Source organism: Oncorhynchus masou, chromosome 29 (assembly GCF_036934945.1).
Source record: "Oncorhynchus masou masou isolate Uvic2021 chromosome 29, UVic_Omas_1.1, whole genome shotgun sequence".
In the NCBI taxonomy this organism is placed as follows: domain Eukaryota; kingdom Metazoa; phylum Chordata; class Actinopteri; order Salmoniformes; family Salmonidae; genus Oncorhynchus; species Oncorhynchus masou.
The window spans coordinates 50,655,718-50,674,278 of NC_088240.1; the positions used below are offsets into that span (position 1 = coordinate 50,655,718).

General features: G+C 47.8%; 2 protein-coding genes across 9 annotated transcripts in view; both read left to right on the forward strand.

The window, feature by feature from the left end:
- The window catches only part of LOC135519948 (AT-rich interactive domain-containing protein 1A-like), a 41,059-nt gene extending 31,956 nt beyond the window's left edge, over nucleotides 1-9,103 (forward strand). For 5 of the 8 annotated variants that reach the window (XM_064945197.1, XM_064945194.1, XM_064945190.1 and 2 more), the window contains exons 13-20: nucleotides 797-926; nucleotides 1,099-1,286; nucleotides 1,378-1,528; nucleotides 1,963-2,088; nucleotides 3,947-4,064; nucleotides 4,215-5,079; nucleotides 5,261-5,391; nucleotides 5,848-9,103. In XM_064945197.1, coding sequence (XP_064801269.1) covers nucleotides 797-926; nucleotides 1,099-1,286; nucleotides 1,378-1,528; nucleotides 1,963-2,088; nucleotides 3,947-4,064; nucleotides 4,215-5,079; nucleotides 5,261-5,391; nucleotides 5,848-7,779 — 3,641 coding nt within the window. In that variant the 3' untranslated portion in view covers nucleotides 7,780-9,103. The remainder of the gene's footprint in view (nucleotides 1-796; nucleotides 927-1,098; nucleotides 1,287-1,377; nucleotides 1,529-1,962; nucleotides 2,089-3,946; nucleotides 4,065-4,214; nucleotides 5,080-5,260; nucleotides 5,392-5,847) is intronic. The other 3 variants (XM_064945192.1, XM_064945196.1, XM_064945193.1) reach the window with 1 other exon arrangement.
- Nucleotides 9,104-9,559: 456 nt separating this feature from the next.
- Nucleotides 9,560-12,622, forward strand: pigv (phosphatidylinositol glycan anchor biosynthesis, class V). Its single transcript, XM_064945199.1, has 4 exons — nucleotides 9,560-9,620; nucleotides 9,819-9,881; nucleotides 10,028-11,194; nucleotides 11,362-12,622. Exons 2-4 carry the CDS (start codon nucleotides 9,819-9,821, stop codon nucleotides 11,650-11,652), a joined length of 1,521 nt encoding a protein of 506 aa, XP_064801271.1. The 5' UTR covers nucleotides 9,560-9,620; the 3' UTR covers nucleotides 11,653-12,622.
- Nucleotides 12,623-18,561: the final 5,939 nt, after the last annotated feature.

Sequence of the window (18,561 nt, forward strand, 5' to 3'; positions counted from 1 at the left end):
ATATATCTTTCACAAGGGAGACCTGCATACGCATCATTTACAAAATACATATTTTTGTAAAAAATAACAATCACATTCGTCAGCAAAGAGGTCCCCAATCAACATTTTGAACTGCCTGAGAGGCACCAGCACATCCAGTTGTAGGTAAAGAAAATAAAAGCAGATTTACCTAACTCTGAGGAGACTGAAGAGATTTCCAGAGTTAGCCATCCCCGAGACCCGGTATGGTTAACTCATACTTATTATTCGTTATTAACAGTTAGGTACGGCGGGAGTTTTTGTTAGAGAACTTTATAAATAAAAAGAAAGCACTGAATCGACCTACTTGAATTCGAAGAGGGCCAGCTGACTTTCTGATGAAGAATGAACCTGATGCCATAATAAAATTAAGTGCCCTATGTTAAATGCATCTAACTGCTTTAATGAATTGGCAGCTGTATTCATATAGATAATGTTTCCACAGTCTAGTATCGGTAGAAATGTAAATTGAATGACCTGTGTAATTAAGCAGTAAAGACCCGAGAAGGTGTGAATATACCACGGTCAAGGGCTATTTTTAGGCACGACGCAACGCGTAGCCTTAGTATATTGGCCATATCCCACAAACACCCAAGGTGCCTTATTGATATTATAAACTGGTTTCCAATGTTATTTGACCAGTAAATAGTAATCATTGTCATACCTGTGATAAATGGTCTGCTATACCATGGCTTTCAGACAATCAGCATTCAGGGCTCAAACCACCCGATGAAAGTCAACTCTCTCTAACTGAAATTCCCCTCTCTTGTTCCGGTAGCTGGGTCAGGTTCTCTCCAGGGCCCTCAGACCCCCCAGTCCACCAGCAGCTCCATGGCCGAGGGCAGCGACCTCAAGCCCCCCACACCCGCCTCCACCCCACACCCCACCCAGATGCCACCCGGGGCCAGGTGAGTTGCAGAGCTTCAATCTCATCCTCTCTGAGATCATTTGCATTCAGGAGATTAAATTCTTCAATTGGAATTTTCATTTACTTATTGAATTTAAATGTAATTCACCCCAACTTTGCTATCCGCTTTGATAAACCCCTATTTACTCCCTAAACGTCCCTCTATCTTTTAGGAGCAATGTGGCGCTGCAGGACCCATTTGCTGACAGTAGTGACCCTGCTTTCCCCAGAAGGAACTCCATGACCCCTAACTCTGGCTACCAGTCTGGCATGAGCACCCCAGAGATGCCAGGTCGCATGGGTCCAGGGCCCTACGAGGGTCCAGGGCCTAACAAAGACCCCTTTGGTGCCATGCGGAAAGGTGCGTAGAAGAGGCTACAAGAAAGATCCCTAGAAACTGATGGTGCTGGGAAGTTGGGTCCCTTGCTGACGGAGTGTGTATTTCTTTCCAGTTGGGGAGCAGTTCTTGCCTGCCAGTCAGGGTCCTAACAGTGGGATGGCAGAACAGCAACAGTTTAACCGTGTGCCTCCTCCAGGTGCTATGTCGATGGCTCAGAGACAACAGTACGGACCAGGACCTTACGGACAAGGCTACGAAAGGAGGTAAGACCCTACACACGCTTAGATCGTAGAAATAGAATTACTATAAAGGACATCCACATTTTTTTTTTTTTTTTTTACCTTTTATTTTACTAGGCAAGTCAGTTAAGAACAAATTCTTATTTTCAATGACGGCCTAGGAACAGTGGGTTAACTGCCTGTTCAGGGGCAGAACGACAGATTTGTACCTTGTCAGCTCAGGGATTTGAACTTGCAACCTTTTGGTTACTCGTCCAACGCTCTAACCACTAGGCTACCCTGCCCCCCCACATTCAAGTCAATGTGTCTATGATTGGTGGACTGGAGGCCATATGGAGTATAATTCTATTTCTATACATTCTATACCATCTTTGACTGCAAATAAGTCTGCTCATTTTCCTTTTTTTAATGGAAATGATTCGTGCTAAGTGTAGTCAACCAAACTTGTTGTTTACCAGGCCAGAGCAGGGGATGGGCCCAGAGGGCAGCATGGGATCTGGTGCTCCGCAGCCAAACCTGATGCCTGTCAACTCCGACACGGGGATGTACTCGCCAAACCGCTACCCACCACAGCAGCAGCCACGGTAAGTTCACCACCCAGCACCACTCTCTCTCAGGAGAGGTCTGGCACAAACTTGTGCAGACACCATGCACTGACTGTCTCAGCATTTATAGTCTTGCAATATTGTAAAGATTGGGTTGTTTTTCAGAGTGTTTATTGGCACACTAGCAGTATACTGTAGCAATATTAGGTACAGTGCCTTGCGAAAGTATTCGGCCCCCTTGAACTTTGCGACCTTTTGCCACATTTCAGGCTTCAAACATAAAGATATAAAACTGTATTTTTTTGTGAAGAATCAACAACAAGTGGGACACAATCATGAAGTGGAACAACATTTATTGGATATTTCAAACTTTTTTAACAAATCAAAAACTGAAAAATTGGGCGTGCAAAATTATTCAGCCCCCTTAAGTTAATACTTTGTAGCGCCACCTTTTGCTGCGATTACAGCTGTAAGTCGCTTGGGGTATGTCTCTATCAGTTTTGCACATCGAGAGACTGAAATGTTTTCCCATTCCTCCTTGCAAAACAGCTCGAGATCAGTGAGGTTGGATGGAGAGCATTTGTGAACAGCAGTTTTCAGTTCTTTCCACAGATTCTCGATTGGATTCAGGTCTGGACTTTGACTTGGCCATTCTAACACCTGGATATGTTTATTTTTGAATCATTCCATTGCAGATTTTGCTTTATGTTTTGGATCATTGTCTTGTTGGAAGACTAATCTCCGTCCCAGTCTCAGGTCTTTTGCAGACTCCATCAGGTTTTCTTCCAGAATGGTCCTCTTTTTGGCTCCATCCATCTTCCCATCAATTTTAACCATCTTCCCTGTCCCTGCTGAAGAAAAGCAGGCCCAAACCATGATGCTGCCACCACCATGTTTGACAGTGGGGATGGTGTGTTTAGGGTTATGAGCTTTGTTGCTTTTACGCCAAACATAACGTTTTGCATTGTTGCCAAAAGGTTCAATTTTGCTTTCATCTGACCAGAGCACCTTCTTCCACATGTTTGGTGTGTCTCCCAGGTGGCTCGTGGCAAACTTTAAACAACACTTTTTATGGATATCTTTAAGAAATGGCTTTCTTCTTACCACTCTTCCATAAAGGCCAGATTTGTGCAATATACAACTGATTGTTGTCTTATGGACAGAGTCTCCCACCTCAGCTGTAGATCTCTGCAGTTCATCCAGAGTGATCATGGGCCTCTTGGCAGCATCTCTGATCAGTCTTCTCCTTGTATGAGCTGAAAGTTTAGAGGGACGGCCAGGTCTTGGTAGATTTGCAGTGGTCTGATACTCCTTCCATTTCAATATTATCGTTTGCACAGTGCTCCTTGGGATGTTTAAAGCTTGGGAAATCTTTTTGTATCCAAATCTGGCTTTAAACTTCTTCACAACAGTATCTCGGACCTGCTTGGTGTGTTCCTTGTTCTTCATGATGCTTTCTGCGCTTTTAACGAACCTCTGAGACTATCACAGTGCAGGTGCATTTATACGGAGACTTGATTACACACAGGTGGATTGTATTTATCATCATTAGTCATTTAGGTCAACATTGGATCATTCAGAGATCCTCACTGAACTTCTGGAGAGAGTTTGCTGCACTGAAAGTAAAGGGGCTGAATAATTTTGCACGCCCAATTTTTCAGTTTTTGATTTGTTAAAAAAGTTTGAAATATCCAATAAATGTCGTTCCACTTCATGATTGTGTCCCACTTGTTGTTGATTCTTCACAAAAAAATACAGTTTTATATCTTTATGTTTGAAGCCTGAAATGTGGCATAAGGTCGCAAAGTTCAAGGGGGCCGAATACTTTCGCAAGGCACTGTACATAGGCACGCGGCTTATTTGGAATGTCTTGTTGATGTATTGTGGTTGTTTACAGGAATGATTCCTATGGTAATCAATATCCTGGCCATGGTACTCCCCCTGGTGGTTCCTATCCCAATCAACAGCCAGGAATGTACCCACAGCAACAACAGGTGATGGCTCTAACCCACTGTGTAAGCACTGAAAATCAAACTGTAATGTTGTAACCACTAGCCATGTGTTATTAAAAAGTAGTACTTACTGTATAGATGAGTAATAGCCATCAATATTAATCTGATGCAATGTAATGACACCGCCTAACTAAGAGTATTTGCTCTATGCAGAACTACAAGCGTCCCGTGGAAGGGGGCTACCCACCAGCGAAGCGTCACGAGGGGGAGATGTACAGTGCCCCCTTCAGTGCAGGGCTGCAGCAGCAGCAACAACAGCAGCAGCAGCCAGGGGTGGCCTCTGCACCCCCTGCTGGCCAGCCAGAGATGTACCAACCCCAATACAGCAGCGGCTCCTTCACCGGCACTGACCGCCGCCTGCCTGGTCCCCAGGGCCAGTTCCCCTTCCCCTTCAACAGAGAGCGCATGCAGGCCGCCACGGGGCCCAACGCCCAGCCCTCCATGCCCCCTCAGATTATGCAGCCAAGCCCTGACGGACCCCCTGGTGGCGTGTGGCAGGGCCGCGGGGAGATGAACTATCCCGGCAACTACCCCAACCGGCAGGGTGGCCCCCCAGGGGGCCCAGCCCAGGGACCTGGTCATCCCGGAATGAACCGCGGTTCGGAGGAAATGTCATTAGAGCAGCGCATGAACCACGAGGGCCAATGGGGGCCAGGTCAGATGGGTCCTCGGCAGCCCCCCTACGGCCCTGGAGGGACGGGCCTGCCCATGACCCGCACCCTACAGTCCAACTACCAATCCGCTCAGGCCATGCAGAACCATATTCCACAGGTGTCCAGTCCCTCCCCCATGCCCCGCGGGGGCCCCATGGAGAGCCGGACGTCGCCCAGTAAATCTCCCTACATGCACAGTGGCATCAAGATGCAAAAGGCAGGGCCCCCGGTTCCTGCCTCTCACATAGTGCCCCAGTCTGTGCAGTCCCCTCTGATCCGTAGAGACATGCCCTTTCCCCCAGGCTCAGTGGAGGCCACCCACCCCATCCTAAAACCACGCCGATGCCTCACAACGAAAGATATTGGTATGGCTATCACATCCCACAACTCCAGCCACAATCAATGTTATTATACAGTATTTAGGGATCACATTAGGACATTACAAAGATAGGTTGCTTCGGCTCTCTATGAACTTGTTTGTATTGTGTGGTCCATCAGTACTGTGAAGGGTATCAGCTTGAGTTAAAATACTGTGTATCTCCATAGGGACCCCAGAGGCTTGGAGGGTGATGATGTCCCTAAAGTCTGGCCTGTTGGCTGAGAGCACGTGGGCCCTCGACACCATCAACATCCTCCTGTATGACGACAACAGCATCTCCACCTTCAACCTCAATTCGGTGAGCTAACAAGACAGGTAGCCTAGCGGGTAGAGGTTTTGGCCAGTAACCAAAAGGTTGCAAGTTCGAATCCCGGGCCGACAAGGTGAAAAATCTGACGGTGCTTAAACCTAATTTTGCCAGACCCTAGATGTGACCCCACTCTCTGAGGGTGTCTTGGGGAGAGTGCTATACAAAACACATTAATACACATGTGCATGTGTAAATAGGACAAATATGAGCACCCACTAAATTATTATTACTACACTGGCCACAATGTGGGATAAAGGTTTTAATAAAAACCCTACATGGTAAACCTATCGAATCAGAACTGTAATATTTTCTGATTTAGGGCTTTTTATTTTTACATTTATCCTTTCACAAATGTATTAAATTTGACCTATTCCCAAACCCTTTTCCAGATTTTCTGTCATGCACATCATATCATACAATACAAACTATTGATCTTCTCCTCAGCTGCCTGGCCTGCTGGAGCTGGTGGTGGAGTACTTCCGGCGCTGCCTTATCGAGATCTTTGGGATCTTGCGCGAGTACGAGGTGGGCGATCCCGGCCAGAGGACTCTACTGGACCCTGACGCCCTGAAAAGAGACTGGAGCTGCATGGAAGATGAGGAACCAGGGGTGGAGGACATGAAGGTAGAAGGAGAGGATGAGGAGGAGGATGATGATGATGAGGAGGAGAAAGAAGAGGTGGTGGTGCAGCGTTCAAAACAGCCGGCCGGGACAACAATTGATGGACAGGCTCAGGTGAAGCAAGAGGATGAGCAGGAGTCGTGCTCAGAATGGGACACTCTGAAAGAGAAGGATGCTGAAGATAAGGAGAAGAGCTGCTCTACCTTTGAGCAGCCCAGCTCTTCATCAGACCCCCCTGGCCTGGGCCCGGCTACCCCCCAGGAGAGACCCAAACAGGCTAGCAAGTTCGACAAGCTCCCCCTGAAGATGGTACGGAAGAAGGACCCGTTTCCAGCAGGCAGGGCAACCCAAAGAGGAAAAGTGCAGGAGTTTGACAGTGGGCTGCTCCACTGGAGTGCCGGCGGCGGAGACAGCACGGAACACATCCAGACCCACTTTGAGAGGAGGGAGGAATTCCTGGTCCCACGAGAACGAGTGCTGGTCGTCCCCACAGCCAAGAGGAAAAGGCCAGAAGCAGAGAAGGTGGGGGACAAGGACAATGCTACCCCCACAGAGAAATACAAACAGAAGGGGGAAAGGGATCAGAGGCCCTCCCAGCCATCATCCACAGAAAAGGCCTCAACAACAACCGACGGTAAGGAGGGGAAGTCCGAGCACTCGGACGCTGAGACAGAGGAAATGTCACAGTCCGAAGAGCCCCAGAGCCAGCAGGAGCACGACAAATCGAGCGGACCCACTCGTCAGCAAGTCCCCCAGCGTGTGGTGGAGGACGAGCCTCACAGCAAGGACGAGGGCCCACTGGTTACACTGGCCAACTGGCAGGATGCTCTGGCCCGCCGCTGTGTCTGCGTCTCCAACATCGTGCGCAGCCTCTCCTTCGTGCCTGGCAACGACCAGGAGATGTCCAAACACCCTGGCCTCATGCTGCTGCTGGGTCGCCTAGTGCTGCTGCACCACCGCCACCCTGAGAGGAAACAGGCCCCGCTCACCTACGAGAAGGAGGAGGAGTCTGATGACTGTCTTGGCCAGAGGGACGAATGGTGGTGGGACTGCCTGTCGCTGTTGAGGGAGAACTGCCTGGTCACTCTGGCCAACATCTCTGGCCAGCTGGACCTCTCCATCTACCCCGAGAGCATCTGCCTTCCTCTGCTGGACGGCCTCCTCCACTGGGCTGTGTGCCCCTCGGCTGAGGCCCAGGACCCCTTCCCCACGTTGGGGCCACACAGTGCAATGTCCCCCCAGAGACTGGTCTTGGAGACCCTCAGCAAGTTGAGCATCCAAGACAACAATGTGGACCTGGTCCTGGCCACGCCGCCGTTGGGTCGTTTAGAGAAGCTGTATGGGACCTTGGTGCGGCTGGTTGGGGAGAGAAAGGTGGCCGTCTGCAGGGAGATGTCGGTGGTGTTGTTGGCCAACCTGGCCCAGGGAGACAGCATGGCAGCGCGCGCCATTGCTGTGCAGAAGGGAAGCGTGGGAAACCTCCTGGGCTTCTTGGAGGACAGCCTGGCGGCCACCCAGCTACAGCAGAGCCAGAGCTCTCTGCTGCACCTGCAGGGGATGCACTTCGAGCCCACCAGTAATGACATGATGCGGCGGGCGGCCCGGGCCCTGCACGCCTTGGCCAAGGTGGAGGAGAACCACTCAGAGTTCACACTCTACGAGTCACGCCTCCTCGACCTCTCCGTGTCACCTCTCATGAACTCTGTGGTGTCTCACGTCATCTGCGATGTACTCTTTCTGATTGGCCAGTCATGACAGCTGTAGGGAGCTTTGGCTCCACCTCCTCTTGGTTTCTTCCCCCCTCACCCCCTGGTTACAACATGGCTTGTATGTGTGTAGGGGGAAGGGAAAGTTCAAGTGACTGTTTTTAATTTATGCAAACCCTTCAGATTCCACTGTCTGAGCCCACTTTCGCTGTTCTCACTCAAGGAGAAGGGACGTCACAAAGCTACACTGGTGGATTTACAAACCAGACACTCCACAAACTGTCACAACTTGTAACATTAATGCCAACTAGATGACAGAGTGGAGAATCTGGGTTTAGGAGTGTTCCACATGTTGTTGTTTTTTTTTGGGGGGGGTGTATTTTTAATAAAGATAAATAGCTGAAAAACAAACTGTAACCAAAGTTGCTGTCTCGTTTACAGGAAATTTGGGGATAATGTGTGCCCCTCGAGAGCACAGTGAGTGAGTCAGACTGGTTCATGTTTGGAGGTAGTGCAGACTGAGGAACAGCCTGATCTGATGGCATAGTTGCTGTAATTGGATGCTTACCAGTCAGCCTACCACTCAGTAGGCTGTTGAGACACCTTCGCTGGAGAGGCCTGTGCAGTAGATTGTAGGGCATTTTCTCTACCGTACTGCTCGAGTGTCAGGCATTCTGTAAAAAAGTTTCATACAGAAAAACGTTGCCAATGCAGCTCTACTAGAGTTAAAAGGTCATTTTAGTTTTGACGTTAAAAGCTAAAAAGGCTTTCCCCAAAGTACCGAGAACCTACTACAACACCCTTACCTCCTCTCTTTAGCCCTTGATTGTATGAATTTACCCTTGTAAAATAAATCACCTCTTAGGATTGGTTTTCAACTTCAGATGCAGCTTTGCTGTGGTGTATATATATGATATTGTACATTACACTTCCTTTCTGTGTCTGTCTCTGTCACTATTCCCACTCATTTTGTTGATGAGGAATGGAAGGTGACCCATGAGTGTGGTTCCTGTCATCCAGTCCCTGCTGATAGACCCTCTCACTCCACGGCTCCTTAGTACGGCAGACTCGGAACAAATCTCTTATCTCCTCCTGGTACAACAAAAAAACTAGATGAAGAAACACACTTGACAATTCATTTCTCCAGGATTCTGCATATTTGTATTTCAAACTGTAGCTAAAAACATGTAAATTCCTCCTTTTCCTTTTTTTGGCTCAATGAATATCATTCAGTATGAAATCTTTATACTATATGTTCCACGTGGTAAGAATAAATGTACATTAAATCTTCATAAAATGTTTGGTTTTGTTCCGTTGGACTTGGTGTCTTTCTCAGATGTACAATTTATTAAAAAGCATTTTGTCTTTCACAATTTTTCTACAATCCCTGGCCCTTTGAAAGTACTGGGTGTGCATGTTTATTTATTTATTAGCCCAGTACTAGAACATTTAATTAATAGTCAAGCTTGATAAACTGAATCAGGTTATTCTTTTAGAACTGGGCTGGGATAAAATCCTGCACACTGGTGTGCAATCCCCTTTGTCTCAGCTTCCTTGGTTATGACTGACTAGTTTCTAGGATTTGAATCAAGACAAACTAGTCGATTGTAGATACATCTATAATTTATATGGTATCGTAATTAGTATATTTGTAAAAGGTTATAAGTTATTGTAGTATTTCATTATGCAATAATGATAACTGATCATGCAAAGCAAATAGTATTCCCCTCTTAACAGCTGGAGACGATCTTTTTCACTCTAACTTTTATTTTGAAATAAAGAAAATTCCACCGGAAGTAAAATTTAGCGGACCAACCAGTTCCAACAATAGAATATGAAGGCTTCTGACCTTAATGTCTATGGTTCTGACCTGGCTCCTCTAATCAAAAGGTAAAGATATGTGTAATGTTTCATTTTTTTAAAGCAAAGAATAGACCGTGTGTAAATGAATGTCAACGTTTCGTCCCATTTTCCACCGTCTATTTCGAGTGTTTGTAGAGTCTGAAATCGTGTTGCCTTCGTACCATCCACACCAAGCTAGCTTGCGCTAGATATTGTTATGGGAAAGGCTGTTCATTGTAATGACAGATGGACGTGAAGACGGTTCTGCAATTCGCCGCCACCACAAGAGGCTTGTCACTACTAATACAGGTCAGTAATAATATTGTATTTATTTACAATAGTTGCTGGTTAACTACAACATGACGTCCACAGACTAAGGACTTGGATGTTAATCAATTAGAAAAGTGTCATTGGTGTGTGCTTGTCATCTCATGTTTGCTATGCCTCCCTTTCAGGCTCTCCTAAATGCTGCAATCCCAGATCACGAAGCTGATGCATTCACTCCTCCACGTGCAGAGGAGCCTCGGCTTCTGGATCCTGCAGTGCAATGGTTTCTAGGGGGCCTTTCCCACTGGGATGCAGAGCATTTCCTCTTCATTGCTGAGAGGGGTTACCTGTATGAGCACAACTACGCCTTCTTCCCCCTGTTCCCTGTCATACTGCGGGGGCTTGCAGAGACTATACTACGGCCCCTCAGTGGCTGTCTTACACTGCGTGGACGCCTGCTGCTGGCTGTTGCCTTGGGTAACAGCGCCCTCTTCCTGCTGAGTGTGGTAGCACTGTATGGACTCGGCCGTGTGGTGCTGCAGGATCGGCGGCTTGCTCTAGTCTCAAGTTTACTCTACTGTCTCACCCCTGCCAATGTCTTCATGACTGCTGGTTACTCAGAGAGCCTGTTTGCTGCACTGACCTTCGGTGGCCTCTTTCTCCTTGAGAGAGGATACACCCTCAGAGCCTGTCTGGCTCTGAGTATAGCTACTGCTGCGAGAGCCAATGGACTTGTTAATGTAGGATTCTTGCTGTATCTGCCCCTGCAACAGGCCCTGTCCAAGATCTGGGGACTGCGTAAGGACAATAACAGGCACAACAAATGCCTCCACTACACCTGGATCGTCGCTCGTCTCCTTTTCACGGCTGCATTGGGCACAGCAGTTATTGCACTCCCCTTCTTGGTCTTCCAGTACTATGGGTACAGGGTGTTCTGTACACCCTCCCTCTCCTTGGAGCAGGTTTCCCCTGCCCTCATCCAGCTTGCTGAGGATAAAGGCTACAGGGTCCCTGACGAAAACGCACCCCCACCCCTCTGGTGCCTGCGACCCCTCCCCCTACTCTACTCTCATATCCAGGATGTGTATTGGGATGTGGGCTTCCTGCGCTACTTCCAGCTTAAGCAGATACCCAACTTCCTGCTGGCACTGCCCATGGCAACTCTGGGCATGGCGGCGGCCTACATGTACTATAGGGCTAACCCAGCTAGGTGTCTGAGACTGGGGTTGTGGGACGGAGGGGCAAATAAACGGCCAGACAAACCCACACCTGGATTTTACAGCCCCAGGGTGTTTTTGTATGTGGTGCATGCTACAATGCTCCTGGGATTTGGAACATTCTGCATGCATGTGCAGGTAAGGAACGAATCAGTGGAAAATGTTTATGTAAGGGAGTTTTAACAGGTCTAGTGGAGGAACAACAGTCACAATGTTAAACAAATTGCTGTGTTTGAAGATTTTTTATGAAATACAGGCAGCTTGTCTAGTCCATTAATGTTATTCTCTTTTACTGATTTCTCCAGGTTTTGACCCGGTTTCTGTCTTCCTCCTCCCCTGTACCTTTCTGGATCAGTGCCCACCTGCTCTTACTCTACGAGCCTCTCCTTCAGCGAAGGTCACCACCCACATACAATAAGGGGCAGCAGCGGGGGACACCTAGAACTGTCTTCTTGTACTTACCCCAAAACCCCATTGTTCATCTACTGTCCCGCTGGAAGACATGCTCTATTCCCACACGATGGATTCTAGGGTACTTCATCTCCTATTGGCTTATGGGCCTGGCACTGCACTGTAACTTCTTACCATGGACTTGACCTGACACTTTCTACTGAAGATCTGATGTGTGCACAAAATACTATTTGAGGGCAATAATAATAGCTCTGAAGCTGTCATTTTCTGCCTGCTTCATAAATAGACAGTTCCGTTTTGAGATCGCAACTGGCTACTCCCCTCTGTTAGTGTTCGGCAATAAAGTTCAAGCGTTTTATTTGCACTCATCTAATTTTCAGAAAATTGCATATTTTAATATTTCTTTAACAAGAAAAACATTGGATTGATTCATAATCCAGCATTGATGCACTGATTGTTCCATTATATCAAATTGTCTCTGAAAATGTACAGGGTGCAGTTTGTGCATGTGTTATTGTATTTTTTTGTTTACTAAAGAGATACTGTAATAAAGCATTGCTGTGTTTTTTAAATTAACAATTAAAATAGTATGCGTCACAAATAATTAGCGTTTGTTGATAGATTCTGCTTGCAGCATTTCAACCATTGATTTCAGCACCACCGACAGCAAGCCTTTCTAGTTGAAACACCTAGAAAGTTAAGATCTTAAGTAAATGAAGCTAGCTAGCGAACTTGCTGTATTTTATACAGACCATGCATGCTACTGTAGCTGACCTAATAAAACTTGCATCATTACTCTAGAACATTACTAGCAAATGACAGTGAAACTTGAAAGGTGAGCAGTGCACATAATTATGGAGTCTAAAAACAGACGGTCTAAACTCAAAGGCGAGTGTGAATGTATTGTTTTGAAATATGACCCAAACGAACGACACCTGAAAAGAGGTGTTGTTCCTACTGTCTTCGCGTGGAACTGGCACATTCAAAAGAGACCTGGTGTTTGGGGAAGATGACTGAAACCTCCTGCTCCGACTGAGGGGGATGAAGAACAAGGTGCGCTGCCTGTGGACTGTGCTGTCTCTGATCCGGTCCAGAGCATGGGCCAAGCCAGTGTAAATGTACAGGTGTTTATTAAAATTATAATTTGTTTATCTACGACATGTATCAATCATTTGTGTTGTAGTGAATATCAGTTTGCGTGGAGCTTGTATTGGCTTTAATTAGGCAATGAGTGACAGGGGTGGGTGGAAAGAAATCAAGTAAACACAGAATAGCCAGAATGCAAGATTGAATACAATGTTAGAGATGTGTAATTGATTACATTTACATTACATTTAAGTCATTTAGCAGACGCTCTTATCCAGAGCGACTTACAAATTGGTGAGTTCACCTTCTGACATCCAGTGGAACAGCCACTTTATAATAGTGCATCTAAATCATTTAAGTGGGGGGGGGGTGAGAAGGATTACTTATCCTATCCTAGGTATTCCTTGAAGAGGTGGGGTTTCAGGTGTCTCCGGAAGGTGGTGATTGACTCCGCTGTCCTGGCGTCGTGAGGGAGTTTGTTCCACCATTGGGGGGCCAGAGCAGCGAACAGTTTTGACTGGGCTGAGCGGGAACTGTACTTCCTCAGTGGTAGGGAGGCGAGCAGGCCAGAGGTGGATGAACGCAGTGCCCTTGTTTGGGTGTAGGGCCTGATCAGAGCCTGGAGGTACTGCGGTGCCGTTCCCCTCACAGCTCCGTAGGCAAGCACCATGGTCTTGTAGCGGATGCGAGCTTCAACTGGAAGCCAGTGGAGAGAGCGGAGGAGCGGGGTGACGTGAGAGAACTTGGGAAGGTTGAACACCAGACGGGCTGCGGCGTTCTGGATGAGTTGTAGGGGTTTAATGGCACAGGCAGGGAGCCCAGCCAACAGCGAGTTGCAGTAATCCAGACGGGAGATGACAAGTGCCTGGATTAGGACCTGCGCCGCTTCCTGTGTGAGGCAGGGTCGTACTCTGCGGATGTTGTAGAGCATGAACCTACAGGAACGGGCCACCGCCATGATGTTGGTTGAGAACGACAGGGTGTTGTCCAGGATCACGCCAAGGTTCTTAGCGCTCTGGGAGGAGGACACAATGGAGTTGTCAACCGTGATGGCGAGATCATGGAACGGGCAGTCCTTCCCCGGGAGGAAGAGCAGCTCCGTCTTGCCGAGGTTCAGCTTGAGGTGGTGATCCATCATCCACACTGATATGTCTGCCAGACATGCAGAGATGCGATTCGCCACCTGGTCATCAGAAGGGGGAAAGGAGAAGATTAATTGTGTGTCGTCTGCATAGCAATGATAGGAGAGACCATGTGAGGTTATGACAGAGCCAAGTGACTTGGTGTATAGCGAGAATAGGAGAGGGCCTAGAACAGAGCCCTGGGGGACACCAGTGGTGAGAGCGCGTGGCGAGGAGACAGATTCTCGCCACGCCACCTGGTAGGAGCGACCTGTCAGGTAGGACGCAATCCAAGCATGGGCCGCGCCGGAGATGCCCAACTCGGAGAGGGTGGAGAGGAGGATCTGATGGTTCACAGTATCGAAGGCAGCCGATAGGTCTAGAAGGATGAGAGCAGAGGAGAGAGAGTTAGCTTTAGCAGTGCGGAGCGCCTCCGTGATACAGAGAAGAGCAGTCTCAGTTGAATGACTAGTCTTGAAACCTGACTGATTTGGATCAAGAAGGTCATTCTGAGAGAGATAGCGGGAGAGCTGGCCAAGGACGGCACGTTCAAGAGTTTTGGAGAGAAAAGAAAGAAGGGATACTGGTCTGTAGTTGTTGACATCGGAGGGATCGAGTGTAGGTTTTTTCAGAAGGGGTGCAACTCTCGCTCTCTTGAAGACGGAAGGGACGTAGCCAGCGGTCAGGGATGAGTTGATGAGCGAGGTGAGGTAAGGGAGAAGGTCTCCGGAAATGGTCTGGAGGGGATAGGGTCAAGCGGGCAGGTTGTTGGGCGGCCGGCCGGCCGTCACAAGTAGCGAGATTTCATCTGGAGAGAGAGGGGAGAAAGAGGTCAGAGCACAGGGTAGGGCAGTGTGAGCAGAACCAGCGGTGTCGTTTGACTTAGCAAACGAGGATCGGATGTCGTCGACCTTCTTTTCAAAATGGTTGACGAAGTCATCTGCAGAGAGGGAGGAGGGGGAGGAGGATTCAGGAGGGAGGAGAATTCAGGAGGGAGGAGAAGGTGGCAAAGAGCTTCCTAGGGTTAGAGGCAGATGCTTGGAATTTAGAGTCGTAGAAAGTGGCTTTAGCAGCAGAGACAGAGGAGGAAAATGTAGAGAGGAGGGAGTGAAAGGATGCCAGGTCCGCAGGGAGGCGAGTTTTCCTCCATTTCCGCTCGGCTGCCCGGAGCTCTGTTCTGTGAGCTCGCAATGAGTCGTCGAGCCACGGAGCGGGAGGGGAGGACCGAGCCGGCCTGGAGGATAGGGGACATAAAGAGTCAAAGGATGCAGAAAGGGAAGAGAGGAGGGTTGAGGAGGCAGAATCAGGAGATAGGTTGGAGAAGGTATGAGCAGAGGGAAGAGATGATAGGATGGAAGAGGAGAGAGTAGCGGGGGAGAGAGAGCGAAGGTTGGGACGGCGCGATACCATCCGAGTAGGGGCAGTGTGGGAAGTGTTGGATGAGAGCGAGAGGGAAAAGGATACAAGGTAGTGGTCGGAGACTTGGAGGGGAGTTGCAATGAGGTTAGTGGAAGAACAGCATCTAGTAAAGATGAGGTCGAGCGTATTGCCTGCCTTGTGAGTAGGGGGGGAAGGTGAGAGGGTGAGGTCAAAAGAGGAGAGGAGTGGAAAGAAGGAGGCAGAGAGGAATGAGTCAAAGGTAGACGTGGGGAGGTTAAAGTCGCCCAGGACTGTGAGAGGCAAGCCGTCCTCAGGAAAGGAGCTTATCAAGGCATCAAGCTCATTGATGAACTCTCCGAGGGAACCTGGAGGGCGATAAATGATAAGGATGTTAAGCTTGAAAGGGCTGGTAACTGTGACAGCATGGAATTCAAAGGAGGCGATAGACAGATGGGTAAGGGCAGAAAGAGAGAATGACCACTTGGGAGAGATGAGGATCCCGGTGCCACCACCCCGCTGACCAGAAGCTCTCGGGGTGTGCGAGAACACGTGGGCGGACGAAGAGAGAGCAGTAGGAGTAGCAGTGTTATCTGTGGTGATCCATGTTTCCGTCAGTGCCAAGAAGTCGAGGGACTGGAGGGAGGCATAGGCTGAGATGAACTCTGCCTTGTTGGCCGCAGATCGGCAGTTCCAGAGGCTACCGGAGACCTGGAACTCCACGTGGGTCGTGCGCGCTGGGACCACCAGGTTAGGGTGGTGGTTAGGGCCACGTGGTGTGGAGCGTTTGTATGGTCTGTGCAGAGAGGAGAGAACAGGGATAGATAGACACATAGTTGACAGGCTACAGAAGAGGCTACGCTAATGCAAATGAGATTGGAATGACAAGTGGACTACACGTCTCGAATGTTCAGAAAGTTAAGCTTACGTAGCAAGAATCTTATTGACTAAAATGATTGAAATGATACAGTACTGCTGGAGTAGGCTAGCTGGCAGTGGCTGCATTGTTGACTTTGTAGGCTAGCTGGCAGTGGCTGCGATGTTGACACTACACTAATCAAGTCGTTCCGTCGAGTGTAATAGTTTCTACAGTGCTGCTATTCGGGGGCTAGCTGGCTAGCTAGCAGTGTTGATTGCGTTACGTTACGTTAAAAGAACGACAATAGCTGGCTAGCTAACCTAGAAAATCGCTCTAGACTACACAATTGTCTTAGATACAAAGACGGCTATGTAGCTAGCTAGCTACGATCAAACAAATCAAACCGTTGTACTGTAATGAAGTGAAATGAAAATGTGATACTACCTGTGGAGCGAAGCGGAAGCGGAAGTTAGTTGAAGTTCTATTCTATTAACTGAACTGTTGATCATTTGCTGATTTGTTTTTTAAACAAATCTATTCTACTGTAGATTTCTTCACAAGAACATCACTACTTATTTTTCATAAAACCACTAAACTGGGCACCCATGCAGGGAATCCATTCAGGTGCGAGAGACACTTCTGCAAGTAGTGGTAAAAATACAAGTGGTCAACCTCCTCTCATAGTTTTTGAAACCTGTAGATCTTTATATATCCTTTCAACTAGGATGTCCTGTGCACAGCTGACAAAGTCACACCAGCTACAACCTGTGAGAAGGATTTGACCTTGCACCTGCCAGTAGTAAGCATGAGATCTCTTCAACTTCAGCTCTCCATTCTGTTTCTTCAGGTAAGGGCAGTCAACATAACTTGGTACATTTGGGCACTTGACCTCTAAGAGTCCAAAGTTTGGTCTCACACTGGGATCAAATATGATTCCATCTGGAGAGGCTCCTAACCACAGAGCATCTGGGTGCACTACGAAGCCACACAGAAAGATGTTAACATTCTTCAGTGTGCAGTACTCCTGTACAGCCACTGACTCCATGGTTAGCCCCCTTCATCTCCATGGTCTGTATACCAGATCCCTTGAACATCCGCTCAGCTAGGTGGTCAGCTGAGGTGTCTCCCTGGACATGGCAATCCTCTCGGAAATGAGAGGATGATATTCTTATTTTCCTGAGCTGATGCCATTCTGGGCTGCTGCTCTGCTCCCTAGCAACCTCAACTTTGTGTGACATCTCATAGGTTGTCTCTAATGCCTTGAGGTGTAACTGCTCCTGATGGCTTCAGTAAGCACACTGGGAAGCCTGAAGCCTGTAGCCATCTAATGGAAGTATTGGTGGAGAAGTGGCATTGGTAATCTTCACAATTCCATGGGTCTTTGGCTGTGGAAGCTGATAGGACAGAACACTGCCGGCTTGCACTGGCCCAAAGGCAGACTCAACCAGGGGCACGTCAGCTGACATTTCCATTGTTGTCACAAGAGGGGCAGTAAGTGGAGAAAAGTTGGCATACGTTTCTGAGACATGGAGAAGGTCCATGTCAGGCATGTATCCATTGAGTGCTTTGTAGAGAGAACTTCTTGAAAACATTTTAAAACCTTAACATCATGTTGGAGAGATTACTATGACAAAGACTCATGTAACTTTTCCAGAAACAGCACAAGCCCGAAAGTTCAAATAAAATGAATTAAAATATACAGATTTATATATTATATATTTACCCCCAGTCTTTGTCCCAAACATTTGTCATTATCATCTGGATACAATCACAAGAAAATGTTTTCTAAAATGTTTCCATTCTAGGAACCTCCAACTTACCTTATTCCATCAGCATACGAGTTAGTAGGTTTACGGAACTCTATCCCATCAATCGGACCTGGTTTCACACCCTAATTAACAAATATTTACTGTTACATTGTCTGAAAACTTTTCCGGTGCATTTTTTATGGATATTGATAGACTCACAAGTGTTCTTGGTGTAGCCGATGTGAAATGGCTAGCTAGTTAGCGGTGGTGCGCGCTAGTGGTGTTTCAATCTGGGATGTCACTTGCTCTGAGACCTTGAGGTAGTGGTTCCCCTTGCTCTGCAAGATCCGCGGCTCTTGTGGAGCAATGGGTAACGATGCTTCGAGGATGACTGTTGATGTGTGGTTCGCGCCCAGGTCGGGGCGAGGGGATGGACGGATGTAAAGTCTATACTGTTACATTGGCTTGTGCCAATGCTGTTCTGTGTTTGTGCAGCTGTGAACTGGTGTTGCAGCAGGAATGTTTAGTTGAGAGTAGTGCGCTGTCTGGTAAAGAAGGGCCACCAGATGATTGCATAGAGCACTTCCTGCAACACAGGAGCAGTGGCTTTGGACCACTATCACTGGTACGGAGTGCTTTAACACCATCTGAAGATAAGTGAAGTGACTGAAGTGAGAAACAAGTATGATGCGGCCCATAAATAACAATAAACATAGTAGCGTCTAGGCTTATTAACTAGGTGCTCATTTAACTATACAGGAATAGATTGTGTCTCAGTAACACAATTACCAAACACTGCATCAACAGATCTTAACAGGTTATTTGGTAAAGTGGGCAATTCTAAATTGGGATTGGGACCCATCATTAATATCTATCTACTGATAAGATTAAATGTTGACACTG